At 34.5% G+C, this 17,742-nt stretch overlaps 1 protein-coding gene across 1 annotated transcript in view; it reads left to right on the forward strand.

Moving 5' to 3' along the window:
• The first annotated feature begins 272 nt into the window (after nucleotides 1-272).
• The window catches only part of LOC137406051 (cytoplasmic dynein 2 heavy chain 1-like), a 101,571-nt gene continuing 84,101 nt past the window's right edge, over nucleotides 273-17,742 (forward strand). The window contains exons 1-11 of the mRNA XM_068092573.1: nucleotides 273-473; nucleotides 906-1,073; nucleotides 1,837-1,969; nucleotides 2,990-3,108; nucleotides 4,332-4,476; nucleotides 7,010-7,242; nucleotides 8,365-8,613; nucleotides 10,571-10,774; nucleotides 14,208-14,383; nucleotides 15,587-15,782; nucleotides 15,966-16,074. Coding sequence (XP_067948674.1) covers nucleotides 273-473; nucleotides 906-1,073; nucleotides 1,837-1,969; nucleotides 2,990-3,108; nucleotides 4,332-4,476; nucleotides 7,010-7,242; nucleotides 8,365-8,613; nucleotides 10,571-10,774; nucleotides 14,208-14,383; nucleotides 15,587-15,782; nucleotides 15,966-16,074 — 1,933 coding nt within the window. The remainder of the gene's footprint in view (nucleotides 474-905; nucleotides 1,074-1,836; nucleotides 1,970-2,989; nucleotides 3,109-4,331; nucleotides 4,477-7,009; nucleotides 7,243-8,364; nucleotides 8,614-10,570; nucleotides 10,775-14,207; nucleotides 14,384-15,586; nucleotides 15,783-15,965; nucleotides 16,075-17,742) is intronic.

Consider the following 17,742-nt stretch of genomic DNA (forward strand, 5'->3'; position numbering starts at 1 on the left):
TATCAGATGGTTTTGAATCTGTAATAAACACCTAGTGAAACAAATTCTGTGTTCGAGTAAAAGATCAAAATGAACTTGACAAAATAAAAAGTTTGAAGCGACAGCTCTCACAAATTACTATATTCGTTATAATTAGTAATACTTTTAAAAACAGTTGTTTGTTGTTTAGATTATGGTAAGTAACAAACGAAGATTATCAAGATTTTGGCATTGGTTGCCGCTTTCGTGTTATGTTATTTTGTCACAAAAGTCTCTGTACCTATGCAGGCAGTATGCCAGTAGGAGACTCTAGAAAAGACTACATATTATCGGCTATTGGTGGACATTACTCCATATCTGCTGCCGAGGTAGAGGTTCTTGGGATTAGTGATGATCGGGCTTTGAATTCATTCCTAGACGATGGAAACGTTTTGTCACTCTGTGCTAATATTTCGCAAAAAGGCAGCGACAAATCTGTCAGCCTATCTAACAAGGTTGGTAAACAGCATTTACCATCTGTTACATTGTGTGTTTGTTTTTATTTTTTGACCTGCAGTCTGTTACAAAAATTAAATTTTGAAGATATTTTTGACTACAGATTTAATCGGTATATTAAAACAATTGTTGGTGACGCATGACATTGAATGACGTCATTAGCAATAATGTAGTTTGGATGAAGTAGTTGAGTACATAATTATTAGGGCTTGAGAGTGTTTTATATGTCAATTTACATAGTTATAGAGATCTTGTGTAGAATTATATGAACAAGCAGCCATTAGTCTGAGAACGTTTTTATTTTACCAGTATTGAGTATGTATTGCAATTGAACCAGTCATACTAATGTCCGGAATTTAAATTTTAATAAAGTCACTTTTTACTGTGCACATACAAGTATATTAGCTATGCAGTCTATGCTCTGGTTTTAGGTTGACCCAAGTGGCGACAGAGAAGCTGTTGTCTTCTTCAAAACGAGACCAGTGACGATAACCCCTGACAACCTGCACACAGATATATCTGTATCTACCATGAATGAATCACCCATTAATGCTCTCTACCACTCAGTTCAAAAAGTCTTTGCTCCACTGCTTCTTAAGGTATCCTACAGTTCTGACTCATTTTACTTTCCACAGTAGCCCAGTCTACATCGTGATTATCTATTCGGTTGTCAGATGATTTGATTAACTTAGTAGACATAGATGAGACTTAATTGTATATATCTGTATTTGTACATTTGCCTGTGCGTGAGTGAACAATCTCTCACACATTGAGTATACTCTCACACATTGAGTATAATAGTACATGCTTAGCCTATTGCAAGCAGAGACTATGCATGTTTTTTAAGAACCAATGAGCAGTTTAAGGTTGGATGTTATTCCTGTCACCACCGGGGGTCTTTTTTTAGAAATTGAACCTCGACACATTATTTACAGGTCAGGAGTTCTAGACCACTAAACCACGGGTTATTTCCTTACATTGTTTTAATATTTTAATCCTTATTTAAATAAGCTTTTTTACTAATCAATGCAGTTGACTAACTGTTAAGAGTTGGATGTTATTCCTGTCACCACCGGTGGTCTCTTTTAGGAATTGAACCTCGACTTATTGTTTACAGGTCAGGTATTTTAGACCACTAAGCCACGGATGCTTTCTTACATTGTTTCAATATTTTAATCATTTTTTAAATAAGATGTTTTGTTAATCAATCAGCCATGGTTGCTTTATGTCAATCGAGTTTAGTGCAGTTGAACAACTGTTAAAATGAGGTATCGGTATCCATGGGTCAAACGTTTCGTACAATCGCTACAGTTGACACCTTTGTTTGTCAGGTTTGCTCGCTTAACTTTATATTCTACACAGGATGATAAATGGAGCAAAGGTATGAACCCAAAACTGCAGTCCTTGTTGTCGGAGCTCGAGGAGGGTTTGGGTAGTGTGATCAGGAAGCAAGAGGCTGGACATGGACGTGGTAATGCTGATGACTCTTTAGGTGGTGAGTCACATTGTTCCAGTTATCGTTTTCATCTAACAACACATGTCATTAAAAGGTTTGCTCAGATCAAACGAGTTGCAAACAGAGTGCAAAGTTCTGCAAAAGCAGTTGCAGAAGCTGTATAGTTGCAAAAGCACAACCGAATCGAGGCGTGTAACGTTGCAAATTGAACACAATATCCGATATAAACGATAGCAACTAATGATATTGATGTTTTCGTATTATCAACGATTGTAAAAAAATACTGTGGATGTTTCTCTTCGAAGTGTTTTAAGTTGGATAATATTTTGTCGATTTTAATCTCCAAACACCGTGGCAGTCAGATCACCTCAAACATCAAAAACAATTACATGGACAAATGATAGAAAAATACCAATACGTTATGATAAAACATACATAAATTTTGTGTAAAATCATCTTTTAGACCCCTTGTTGTTGTTGTGATAATAATAGTGATGTTGCTAAAAGCAATTAACAATACTTTTAAAGCAAACTTACTATATATGTTAATATTAATTAAAAATATACATAACCATTTCTAGGAGCTGAATTATCCATCATAGCTTTTCGTTGTTAGCGAGTTGGTTGTTGTATATCTGATCTTCGTCTCATGAGACAAAGATCAGATATACTGTCAAGACATACGATGTCCTGTTATGTTTATCACTGTTTGCATACATGCAATTAACTTAGGTCATGGCAACATATCGTCAAGGAATATTGTTTCCAGAGACTTTATCAATAATTCCAATAATTATATATTTACTATAACGCTGTTCTGTTCACAATCAAAAATTCATATTGCACTCTGAAGAGGATTATTGTCTGGGTTATATATAAAGAGTTTGAGTGAGCCGTTGCTGTAAGCGAGAAAGTCAAAACAGCATATATAGAACAAATATATGCATGTCTTTAGGTTTTCTATTCGTGTAACAAAGTACAATCATACACTCTATTGGCTGGTAAAATATATTTTATCTTATTTTATTATTTCTTGACTGCATCAATCTTGCCATACAGGTATATTGGTGCCTAGCGATGAGTTCCAATATTGGGATGAAGTTGCCAACTCTGCTAACAAACTAGAGACAAAAGAGAGAGCACAATTCTTCACCGACATGTTTAACCAGATAAGCAAAGTAAGATTTTTGTCTAATCTTCTTTATCTGATATGTACACATATATTGTATCTTCTCTATCTGATATGTACACATATATTGTATCTTCTCTATCTGATATGCACATATATATTGTATCTTCTCTATCTGATATATACACATATATTGTATCTTCTCTATCTGATATATACATATATATTGTATCTTCTCTATCTGATATGTACATATATATTGTATCTTCTCTATCTGATATGTAGATATATATCGTGTCTTCTCTACCTGATATGTACAAATATATTGTATCTTCTCTATTTGATATGTACATATATATTGTATTTTCTCTACCTGATATGTACACATATATTGTATCTTCTCTACCTGATATGCACATATATATTGTATCTTCTCTATCTGATATGTACATATATATTGTATCTTCTCTATCTGATATGTACATATATATTGTATCTTCTCTACCTGATATGTACACATATATTGTATCTTCTCTACCTGATATGCACATATATATTGTATCTTCTCTACCTGATATGTACATATATATTGTATCTTCTTTATCTGTTATGTACATATATATTGTATCTTCTCTACCTGATATGTACATATATATTGTATCTTCTCTATCTGATATGTAGATATATATCGTGTCTTCTCTACCTGATATGTACATATATATTGTATCGTTTCTACCTGATATGTACATACATATTGTATCTTCTTTATCTGATATGTACATATATATTGTATCTACAGTCATGAAAACATCGTTGTTTTCAATGGCCCAATTTTGGTGGATTTTTGACGTGAACTCTATTTTACTTTTATTTTACTTTACAGTATTTTTGTATTCAATTGCACCTTTTTGCTACAGAAGATATCAACGGGGGTTTTCGGACAAATTAAATGCATCAGTAGCATTTGCTGATTACATAGCTGAGTTTTTTTCGATTTGTTTTTCTCACCAATCAGTGCAATACGAAGTGCCAATTATTTTGTACCAGTATTTGATATATTTCAATAAAATAGTTTTCTCACATTTGCACTATAATTTAAGTGTGGTGCAGCCAGTATATGTACATGTATAATTTAAGTATGGTGCAGCCAGTATATGTACATGTATAATTTAAGTATGGTGCAGCCATTATATGTACATGTATAATTTAAGTATGGTGCAGCCAGTATATGTACATGTATAATGATTAGAAGTATCTACTAATCTTTCCAAGGATTTTGTCAACCTGAACGCACTTGAAGTCGCTGACGTTCTGGAGGTCATTGAAGTCTGTCAGGACGCCCTGGATGAAGTCTGGAAGCAGACGGAGCACGATCCTTATCCCCAGGGCAGAATGAGACACCTTTTAGAGGTCATCGGTAGGTCATTACACTAACCTTGTTCATCTACAGCAACTGACTAATGACAACATATCATGAATTTCTGGCTCGAGTCGACAGACTGTTTCAGTGACTGCTTCTTAAAACTATCACATGACTAGGTGTAACTATCACATAGCTAGGTGTAACTATCACATGACTGGGTGTAACTATCACATGACTAGGTGTAACTATCGCATGACTGGGTGTAACTATCACATGACTAAGTGTAACTATCACATGACTGGGTGTAACTATCACATGACTAAGTGTAACTATCGCATGACTAGGTGTAACTATCGCATGACTAGGTGTAGCTATCACATGACTAAGTGTATTTAGGTATCAAACTAGTTTTAGAACATTAATGGGTAAATTATTGATGAATTAACTAAATAAGTTTGCCTTTTGACTAGTTATGGGGGAACTAGTTATGGGGGAACTAGTCAAACTAGGAACTAGTGCTAATCTGATAGTGCTTCAAATATAAACAGATAGCATTGCTAATCTGATGGCATTTTCGATTTCTTGTCCGTTTCTCGATGATCTGTTTGATTTGCAAGGTAGGCCCTATTTTTGTTAACCAACATCCAAATATAAAAGTGAATATAGTGTGTAACGTATAAAGGGTTAGACGAAAATGAAAAACCCCAACATGTCATACCAACAGACTGCTATGATGATCATGGGCATCCAATGCTATTCAAAGCAGATTGGTGTTGAAATTACATCAGTTTTTGGTTTGAAAAGATTGCAGACCTCACACGTTGTCAAAGGGTAGTTTATAAACAGGAATATTAAAATTGTTTTCAATCAACTTGCGCTAACCAAGACCATGCTTTAGAAAAACTTACAAGGTGTTTACCAGAACTGTCAAAGCCATATAGCGAGAACTTTGTACTTTCATGTATGACAAAATATGACAAACTAAATAATGTTTTTTTAGTCAAGCAGTACTGCAGCATTGTGTATGGTAAAGGTAGACGCAAGTATACTTGGCTATATGCTGTTGTGATTTTTACTGTAATAAAAGCAGCATCCATGCGACTGTCCGAGGAGGTTTGAAAAAAAGATTGCTTTCGATAGGATTCAACCTCACGACTTTTAGCTTGGTAGACCGACACTGCCATGTGTACCAATCGACCACCTCACCGCATTTCGAAATAATTTTGCCGTTACATATTACACATGCTGATCTCTCACCACTAACCAGACTGCTGAGGTACCAGTACTAACTAATGAAGGTACCTGTACTAAATAATGAAGGTACCAGTACTAAATAATGAAGGTACCAGTACTAAATAATGAAGGTACTAGTACTAAATAATGAAGGTACTAGTACTAAATAATGAAGGTACTTGTACTAAATAATGAAGGTACCAGTACTAAATAGTTAAGGTACCAGTACTAACTAATGAAGGTACCTGTACTAAATAATGAAGGTACCAGTACTAAATAATGAAGGTACCAGTACTAAATAATGAAGGTACCAGTACTAAATAATGAAGGTACCAGTACTAAATAATGAAGGTACCAGTACTAAATAATGAAGGTACCAGTACTAAATAATGAAGGTACCAGTACTAAATAATGAAGGCACCTGTACTAACTAATGAAGGTACCTGTACTAAATAATGAAGGTACCAGTACTAAATAATGAAGGTACCAGTACTAAATAATGAAAGTACCAGTACTAAATAATGAAGGTACCAGAACTAAATAATGAAGGTACCTGTACTAACTAATGAAGGTACCTGTACTAAATAATGAAGGTACCAGTACTAAATAATGAAGGTACCAGTACTAAATAATGAAGGTACTAGTACTAAATAATAAAGGTATCAGTACTAAATAATGAAGGTACCAGTACTAAATAATGAAGGTACCAGTACTAAATAATGAAGGTACCAGTACTAAATAATGAAGGTACCAGTACTAAATAATGAAGGTACCAGTACTAAATAATTAAGGTACCAGTACTAAATAATGAAGGTACCAGTACTAAATAATGAAGGTACCAGTACTAAATAATGAAGGTACCTGTACTAAATAATGAAGGTACCAGTACTACACAATGAAGCGTAGATACGTGTATGTTTTTTTATAGATATAACTGTTTGAGATGTTTGTGTTGATTCTTAGTCAAGTACATCCACCATCCATTCATCCGAAAGACCTGTAACAAACCACGAAAGATCATTTACATGCAGTTAATATAATTCAAACGATTTAAATTTAAATATTTTTCAGTTTTTCAAAACTAAGAAGTTAAAAAGGGAGTGTGTTCATTCAGAAAAGTTCAAAATTTGCTGTCAATCATACTTCAAGGGAAGATTACCATTGCTATCAACTCGCAATGCTTAAGAGCTCATTGTTATGCTAGTCAATAGTTTGTAGTTTCAGGGATGAAATCTGTTTAGAACACGCTAGTCATTCAAGAGGAAGCTCCTTGATTTCATTGGTTGAATTTTTGTTCTACACAATAGCGCAAAAGGCTAAAATTGTCATTCATTAGTTGATTTGTTCGTTACAGATGGATCGCTGTGCAGATATGTTCAACAACACCTGGCTGATGAAGACCTCTGGTACGGCTCATTCGCCAAGGTCAAGGAAAAGCTAAGGCTGTGTATCTCTGTCTGTGACCGGTGGTCAGGGGTGTGCCAGCAACTGAGCAAACATTTCTGGAAGCGCTACACTCCTCACCCGTGGAAGGGTGATGCATTCATTCCTCCTTCTGTCACCAGTCTCCATGCTCGACTGAGCGAGGTGCGTAGAGTGTGGAGAATAAGTACTATGCTATCATAATTACATTTATTTTGACTTCATTATCCACACATTTACCAGCTGAGCTACAGCAAAAAATTATGTATTTAGTGATAAGTACAAATATGGTCAAACCTTGATATGCGAGCTCAATGTGTTTTGAGACTGAGCTCATATGTCAATTTGTTCAAATCTCAAAGCACTATTTCCTATTTAATGTGACTAAATGCAAATTAATCCGTTCCTATACTATGAAAAAACCCGTAAAACAGGATATTGAATTTGTAAGATTTTAATTGTTGTAATTCACTATCGTTGCTCACAAAATAACATATACCTATTTAGTGGTTATGATATGTAATAAAATTTTATAAATTTCATATGTTATATAAAATAAATTTCCTCTCCAAAGACTTTTTACTCAGCCAACGCTGGGCATTTAACTAGTACGCTCATAAAGTAACAAATACTTATTTAGTGGTTATGATCTGCAATATAATGTAACATTAGTATGTACTGTGCTGTATGGAGTTCTTACTTTTGAGACAGATGTAGAGGTTAACGACGGTGTGAGAGAGATTTGACATACACGCTTTTGGTACACTAGACTTGTGATGCTACATAGAATAACATAAACTTTGAATTAAACTTTAATGAGTTTAGCTTACTTGACACTCACTTAAAGTTAAGTTTTAATCTTTTATGAAACTTGACTTTAATTTTGTCTTCGTCTTAATATTTGCTACCTATTTCTGGCCTGGTGTTTTTAGTCTTGGTTTCTAGATAACTTGTAGCTGGCCTTTTTAAAACTTCTTTTAAAAAGCGTCCTCTCACATACTTAACCATTTAGTGGCCATCGAGAACTGCCTCGTATGTTCATATCTCAAGGCTTTGTGTCTCAAGGCAGAAACTTGCTCGAAATTCTACTCGTATCTCGATTTTCTCGTATGTTGCGGTACTCGTATGTAGAGGTAGGACTGTATACATACATGTATAAGTGAATTTTTCTATATGTGTATTTTGCATATTTTTCTCAACCTTTTTGTGCAAATGAAATGCATGCTGGTGTAGGTTTTTATAGTATTTAATTTCAGTGCCTAGGCTATAGAACTGGGTGTTTTGCAGATACTGAGTATCCGGTCTGTCTATGAGCAGCTCCTCAGACTCCTCCCATCAGGGGAACAGGCCGAGCTCCGAGCTTTGGACAGCTTTTCTCCATTTAACTCAGTTTCTCCTCTCCAGTTCAACCCTTACACACAGCCTCTGTGGAATGCTGCCGTTTCTCAGCATCAGAGAGCCATGCTGCCAGCTGAGCAAAAGATTGCAGGAAAGCTCAGACAGAAGTTCCGACAAGTCGGCTCTAATAGTCAGCAGGTAAAAAGGCTACAGGATTACTTCATTACATTATTACATAATATTAATATGGTCAGAAATGTTGTCTTTGAAGTAGAGTTCAATGAGATGGTGTAATTACATCACCTGTAGTAAGCGGCTAGACTAGTACAGTCAAACCTCTACATCTGCTCTACATCTACCTCTACATTTGCTTAGAGATTTTCTCCATGAGTTAAAACTGTAGCACATTTGAATAATTATTGCTATAAGGGATACACTGTAATTTAATTAATTTGCTCCATGGACTAAGCATATACGATGACTTCTTAATAATCACTGCAGGTAATAACGCAACATTAAAATCAATGCATTATATAAAACTGCTAGCGGAATGTATTTACTATATACATATATATATCTACTAGCTCTGCTACCCGGCATTGCCCGGGTATTAAAAGTCAGCTTATAAACAATGAGAAGTAGTGAGAGTTGCCTGCAACTTGCTATTAGCCTGGCAGATGGCCAACGAAAAATTTTAGTAAGCTAACTAATGACGATCACTTACTTATGCAATTACCCTGCGTGGTATGTAAAGCCATTGGGTATGTGCTCCAATATAGCGACTTATATTGGCCAGCAGAGAACTGTGGCTTATTGGGTAGGGTGTTGGACTTGCAAAAGGTAGGGTCCAACATCAAATCTTCTTCCGTACGGTTTCTTTATTACAAGATTTTAATAGCTGTGGCCGGAATGCAGACAGACATACTTTGAGAAATATATGCATTTGTATATGTATATAGAAATGTATATATATACATGTATATATATATTTAGGCTCAATGACGTGTAAGTTTGGAAGTAGGGGTCGTCATGAAGACATAACTTACTCCACTTTGACTAAGCTCAGTTTAAATTGCCTTTTTTCAAGACATTTTCAAGATTTCTATCTCTTTTTATCGTTTAAAATTCTAACTAGGTAACCAGGTTTTATGCTTTCATTCTCAAAACTGTGGCTTCTCAAAAAAATTTGAATATTGTATGCCAAAAATGGAAATTACATGTACTTATAGTGTATTGTCAATTACATTCTGGAATGTTTCTTTGCATGTTAGAAAATTTTCAGTTCAAGTCAATGGTGGTAAACATGATATAGTAAACCCTTTACTATGTCTATGGTGGTAGAAGTTTAACTGTGTTATCTAGAGTTATATCTATATAGAGTTATATCTATATAGAGTTATATCTATATAGAGTTATATCTATATAGAGTTATATCTATCTAGAGTTATATCTATATAGAGTTATATCTATATAGAGTTATATCTATATAGAGTTATATCTATATAGAGTTATATCTATATAGAGTTATATCTATATAGAGTTATATCTATATAGAGTTATATCTATATAGAGTTATATCTATATAGAGTTATATCTATATAGAGTTATATCTATCTAGAGTTATATCTATATAGAGTTATATCTATATAGAGTTATATCTATATAGAGTTATATCTATATAGAGTTATATCTATATAGAGTTATATCTATATAGAGTTATATTTATATAGAGTTATATCTATATAGAGTTATATCTATATAGAGTTATATCTGTATAGAGTTATATCTATGTAGAGTTATATCTATATAGAGTTATATCTATATAGAGTTATATCTATCTAGAGTTATATCTATATAGAGTTATATCTATATAGAGTTATATCTATATAGAGTTATATCTATCTAGAGTTATATCTATATAGAGTTATATCTATATAGAGTTATATCTATATAGAGTTATATCTATATAGAGTTATATCTATATAGAGTTATATCTATATAGAGTTATATCTATCTAGAGTTATATCTATATAGAGTTATATCTATATAGAGTTATATCTATATAGAGTTATATCTATATAGAGTTATATCTATATAGAGTTATATCTATATAGAGTTAATTGTTTTATATCAACTATTTAATGGATGTCATTAGTTGCTGAGGGAGTTCCAGAGGCACAAAGAATTGATCAAGAGATCAACTATAAGTGCAGAACTTGTCACTGAGCGTGAAACTCTCCTCGGACAATTGACCGTTCTTATCAAACAGATGCAAGACGACACAAAAGAAGCTCCAAAAGGAAAGAACCTGCCAGAAGTCGTTAATTCTATTGTTTGGCTTCGACAGCTGGAAGCAAAGGTACGGACGGGGTTTACAGTCTGTTTTTAGCAAAGTTCTATGCAATCAGTCTGTCCCTCCCATATCAACATAGAAATATAGAAATATTGCATTGTTCCAGTTGCTATGGCTGCGAATTCCTGAGATTCGTGAGCTGCAACTGTATTGATTTAATCTTTCAGTTCCAGACAATTTCAGTCCCTATTTCTTGTGGCTGTGTTAGTAGGTTATATTTGATACGAGTGTGTTGCCGGTCAAGTTACCTACTTATGAAGTCCTCACACTACGAGTATTCTTGCTGCTGCAAACAGCCCAATGAGCTTTGAACTGCCTTAATGAGATTTGAATATCAGCTAATTGCTATGTATGTATAACCAGAGACAGAACTAACCAGAGAAAACCAAAAAGACTGTTGAATGCATGTAGTAAGCTGTAGAACTAGACACAGGCAGGTTTACACTAACATCTTTACAAGAAACAATTTGTAGAGCTAATTATAGACATTGATTCTTGTTTAAACCTGTGCGCCTGTCTAAGTACATAAATATATACAAATGTACTAGTTGAATGCCTGGAGTTGGACTTTGAGTAACTTAAGCTAGTAACTTAAGCTAGCCTTACTAACTTCACTATAATAGGAGTCATGTCTAAAGCCAGCTTAATAATTGTTACGTTACTCGTAATGATCTCGAACGCATTTAGTAGCTAATGAGCTAAGCTAGTAGTAACCGATAGTATTTTCCCGGAGTACTTCAACTGATGTAATAAGTAGGTGCACAAGTATTGCCATGAGAATGCGTAGCATAGTGGGTAGTACTCCTGTCTGGAGGACTAGAGGTTCGGAGTTCAAATGCAGTGCCAAGCAGATTTTTTATTCCTAAAACTTATCCCCTTAACTGGACATCCAGAGGACAAACACTGAGATTTATATATATGTATATATATATGTCTACTCAACTACAGACAGCTAGCTGTTTTGCCCACCTTTACACTCATCTGTGGAGTGTGTATGTGATTTACTACATGAACCTGTGTCATTCTGTCTAGATACGGACACTCATACATACAATGTACATATTTTACATATATACTCTATATGCAAATAAGCAACATATATTGTATATATGTTGCAAAATTATATATAGTATATATAACTAGACGATTTTTGACTAAAGTTTTTTGCGGCTGCAATATGCATATAATATATATATTATATGGATATATATATACTAGCTGTACCACCCGGCGTTGCCCTGGTAATAAAAAAGTTTTTGGACAGAAAATTGATTTGTACTTAACATATAACAACATTCCCATTCTTACTTTTAAACTACATATCATGAGTGAAGTTTTTGTGTAGTTGAAATAAATTAAGAGAAAAATAAAAACAATTGTAAAGGTTTTAAAACTTTGTCAAACAACTGTACCTTTCAAGCTATTAGCCTGGCATATTGCCAATGGAAAACTCCACTAAGCTTGTTAATAAGGCTAGGCTTCTAATGACGGTACTCCATGACGTTACTTCAGTATTATCCAGCTTTTGCTGTTCTAATAATAGTTACAGCCGGAATGACAGAGGGACTTTAAGAAATATAGATATAAGATATATTTATCAGGGTTTCGTTCGATATATACGATGTATACATAATCCCACGACCAAACAAGAGCGAAGCGATTGGTTGGGCGATTTATGATAAATGCACATGTGCACACAACTCTCGAAAATTATTCATCAACAATGAGACGAACCCTTGTATCAAAATTTCATCAACAAATTTAACCATCGTTTTGTAGAGTCGTTAAAGTATAATAACGATACAAAACACATACAAACCTATTTAAATATGTTACCAAGTCTTTGTAAACCGTCGGCGTTATTTTAAAACTTACCCATCTGATCGGATTATACACAAATAGACATTTATTTGAATGAAAATTGTTATTAAAACTTGCTAAGCCTCACTTTTATCAAAGTTAAGACCCGAAATTGAAACGCCGAGCGACAGGGAATAGAACGATTAAGTCGTGCGCATTTTATGAAAAAACGTGCACATTTCACCAGTCTGTAGCATTGTCGAATTGCCGAAGGTTTCTGTAATTAACGTAGGAATACTGAAATCATTTCATTTTTGCCGATTTCAAAGTATCTGACATTTTAGACACATTTGAGTACTTTGGTATTCTAACTGATGTCCAACGCAGTGTAAGTAAAGGAAATGACGATGATATTTTTTTCTAACGATTCTTATGAGATTACGATGTTTAACTATAAGTTTGGATATTCTTCTTGATACTTCTTGATATTGTTAGCTATGACGTTTTGAAATGTAAACAAAATTGTGCATTGGTTTTCTATTATTACTGTATTATTATTACTAAGTTTGGAGATTCTTTTTGATACTTCTTGATATTGTTAGCTATGACGTTTTTAAATGTAAACAAAATTGTTCATTGGTTTTCTATTATTACTGTATTGCTATATTAATAATATTGGTTATTCTAATAATATCAGTGCATTTTATTTTAATATTGCATTTCTCCTATTGCAGGGGGAGAGATATAAACATATAATCTTTTCCTTTCATTATTGCTGTTTGTTATGACCAAACACTTTTTTAAATAGATTTTCTAAAAATCTATATAAATATCATTTCTTGATATTGTTAGCTATGACGTTTTGAAATGTAAACAAAATTGTGCATTGGTTTTATATTATTACTATATTAATAATATTGGTTATTCTAATAATATCAGTGCATTTTACTTCTAATATTGGCCAATATTGCATTTCTCCTATTGCAGGAGTAGAGATATAAACATATAATCTTTTCCTTTCAATATTGCTGTTTGTTGTACATAATAACACCCACACCCAGTACATTACAGCTACCATTGCAGTTATCCTATTGCACTGCAGTGCCATTTGACTGCTAATATTGCATTTCTCAACCATCAGTACCCTTTCTTTTTTCCAATATCACTTTGGTCGTGGGCTGTATGACAGTGGAATTTCTAGTATATATATTTTGTGTGTACATAGATATATACATAGGTATAATATATATATGTACACACAACGTGCACATGCATGTGTGTATAAATGTAAACTTTGTGTAGATGTACACAATGTACAGATATACACAACATATAGACATAAAATGTCTATATGTTGTTAACATCGAAAAAATGTTTGAGATATCTGCAAATTTTCAATTGGCAAATAGCGTGTAAGGAAAATAGTTCTGACTATCAGTGCCATGTGACTATCAGTACCATGTGACTATCAGTACCATGTGACTATCAGTACCATGTGACTATCACTACCATGTGACTATCACTACCATGTGACTATCAGTACCATGTGACTATTAGTACCATGCGACTATCAGTGCCATGTGACTATCAGTACCGTGTGACTATCAGTACTATCCTCTAGTAGATGAAATATTTGTAGATCGGCGACATCCTCAGTTTAGCCAAATCGATGCTCGAGGATTTGACGGGTTACGAGAGGTTTGAGAAGGATGCTACAGAGTTTAGAGCAGAACTGCAAAACTCAAGAAAAGAGCAGTTTGATGATTGGTGCCGTGATATGCAGAGTCAGATAGAGGACACTGACAATCCTCTCAGGTATAAGTTATAGTCAGCCTGTTATATATCACTCTCGAAAACCTCAGCCCTCAAAATCTGCCTCCTTAAATATATTTTGTTGACGGGATTAGTTCCATCTCCGTTGTTTTCGACTATCTAAAGTTGAGCAATCTTATTGGTGAATGTTACAAACATGCGGAGTGTAACACATTTTTTACTGAAATTGTAAAATAAAGTTTTACAAAACAGGGAAGACTCATAACAATTAGAAACTCTATACAAGCTTCAGATACATTAGACTTAACACCATTAAACCTAAAATAGAATAAAACAAACAGTCTCCGTACGTCTGCCGTCTCTTCTCTGTCTTGCGCCATCTTTTCTGTCACGCACCATCAATATGGCGGTCACGTCTCCCATGCTTTCTGGTATAAATAACGCCTCCCCATGATATCCTGTATCATCCGTCGGCTCTTTGGCCCTTTTCTATTGACTACTTTTGTTTTTATTTATATGACTCTGTTTGTTGCAACATTTTATGTAATGTATTTGCATTTTAAGCTTTATGTACTTATCTGCATTACTTATTGGGAGTTGTTTTTGAGCACGGGAATAAATTAGAAAACTTAGAGTCTATTTTTATAAAAAAAATTTTCAACTTGAAGCAGTTTTAACCGCTGGTCATGGAAGGAATTAACTCTGTATATAGAGGTGTAACTGTATTCTATGTAATCATTGGGGAATCTGCTTTAACCGCTGGTCATGGAAGGAATTAACTCTGTATATAGAGGTGTAACTGTATTCTATGTAATCATTGGTGAATCTGTTTTAACCGCTGGTCATGGAAGGAATTAACTCTGTATATAGAGGTGTAACTGTATTCTATGTAATCATTGGTGAATCTGCTTTAACCGCTAGTCATGGAAGGAATTAACTCTGTATATAGAGGTGTAACTGTATTCTATGTAATCATTGGTGAATCTGCTTTAACCGCTGGTCATGGAAGGAATTAACTCTGTATATAGAGGTGTAACTGTATTCTATGTAATCATTGGTGAATCTGCTTTAACCGCTGGTCATGGAAGGAATTAACTCTGTATATAGAGGTGTAACTGTATTTTATGTAATCATTGGTGAATCTGCTTTAACGGTTTCAATGTTTAACGAGCAAATGTTCGGGCTATGTGTGTCGCCAGGGGTTTGCTACACTTGTTCATATCATATTTTCGACATGTCCCCTAGTCTTGAGACGCATGGAAGGCTCATGGAGCTCAACCATACCGATGGGAAACTTCAGGTCAACTATGGTGACAGATTAGTGACCCTGCTTCGGGAGGTCAGGCAGCTCACTGGTATGGGTTTCAACATTCCTGCTAGGATTCAAGTTACCGCTCATACCGCTCAGAAGTTTTACAGACACGGAGTCATTCTCAAGCAGGTATGATTTCAGTAAAAAGCTTATAAAACCTTTCTTTAACATAGATGGGCTAGTAAAAGTTGCATACTAATTAGTAAGCATTATCTTCTAATGTCTATGCTAACATATCTATAGAATATGTCAGGGTTACTTACTCAAGTTTGCTCTCAGGCTAATATTCTCCTTCTATTTCTCTACTAACAGGTAGCCCACTTTTATAACACTATCGATCAGCAGATGATTCCTAGTCAGCAGGGCATGATGCTGGACAGCGCTCTCGCCTTTGAACGGCTTGTCAAGAATCCAAAGGCTGGTGAGATTGCTAGTAAATTACTTAAAGGTTGACTTGCAACAAAATTTACATTACAGTTATTTGGTATGAAAAGATTCACCATGTCTTTCGCTGTTGTGTTGTAGGTGCCAAATATGTGGAAATGTGATTACAAGCTCTTAAAAGCTCAAAAACGAAAAGCCGCCGTAGATTGGAATCTCTTTATTTCTCTGACGTTGTCATGAAATTTGGTTATTGTCTTGTCATGTGATGTTCTCACGTGAATTGAAAGGCCAATAAAAGGCTCAATATAAAACTTATCGTAGTACTAGTTTATGACAAACACTTTGAGTTTTACCGAAGACCCCGTATTGAATATAGATGCTCGCTACTTTACAGTTTTGTTACGGTTTGGTCTAATTGGCAAGTCGTAATCTGATCATGTGACCCAATACATCGCAAATAATTTCTGCAGCATTTTTCTATCATCACAGGTGACCAACAGGCTCGTCATGATTATCAGACAATGATATGTACTCCTTCGAGGTAAGGCTAAAAAATTAAACGAATTTTTACGGTAAGTTATAAGATATCACTGCTAAAAGTGACAGCATTACAATGACGATAAAATAGACGCGTAAGAACAATAGACATGGTTTTATTGAATGCGAGAAGTATATTTGTGAAAATATTTTGACGAATAAGGTTGCATGAAAGTGTAAACGGAAACCATCTCTCACAATTATGTCACATTTGAGCCGTTTTGGAAAGAGAATCCAAACTACGGCGGTCTCGTGTGGCTGCGATTAACTGTTCGTTTTTGAGCTTTTAAGAGCTTGTAATCACATTCCCACATATTTTGCACCTACAACACAACAGAGTAAGACATGGTGAATCTTTTCATATCAAATAACTGTAATGTGAATTTTGTTGCAAGTCAACCTTTAAGAGGTGCCTGGTGAACTCTGTGAGTGGTATCTGGTTAACTTTATTAGTGGTATTTGGTTAACTCTATTAGTGGTATTTGGTTAACTCTATGGAAGGCATCTGGTTAATTCTATGAGAGGCATTTAGTAAACTCTATGAGAGGCATTTGGTAAACTCTATAAGAGGAATCTGCTAAACTTTATGAGTGGTATTTGGTAAACTCTGCTGGGGGAACCTGAAGAAAATCCATGGATGGCACACTCTATGAAAGGCATCTGGCAAACTCTTGGAGAGTTATCTGGTAAACTTTATGGATGGCATCTGACGCACTCCATGAGCGGAATCTGGTGTAATTTTCGAGAAGCAGTCAATTGTAGGATGTATTTTACCTTCTAATATAGACATCTATATTTTAAAGGAGTTATATAAGCTAACCATTTTCGTGCTAGATCCTTGGTAAGATCCTTCTAGAGTTATCTCGATGTACGCGGTTTAGAGTTAAGAAGTAATAGAGGTAAGAAGTACTAGAGTTAAGAAGTACTCAGTTTTAGCAAAGAGTTATCATTAGCTCTTTTGAAATTTTGTGAAAAAATGACACAAATTTTAAAATGAAGCGCATGTGTGAGAATATAAAGGTGAAATTAATGGAATCACTAAACACCCCTGCGGTGCCTTTTAATATGGTTTTATATATTGGGGATCTTAGGACGGATTCTGTACTTATCTATTTCTGTTTAAAGAAATTATCCATTAGTGGCATATTGTGCTCTGTAATAGGCGCTT

The sequence above is a fragment of the Watersipora subatra genome, chromosome 10 (genome assembly GCF_963576615.1).
Source record: "Watersipora subatra chromosome 10, tzWatSuba1.1, whole genome shotgun sequence".
In the NCBI taxonomy this organism is placed as follows: Eukaryota; Metazoa; Bryozoa; class Gymnolaemata; order Cheilostomatida; family Watersiporidae; genus Watersipora; species Watersipora subatra.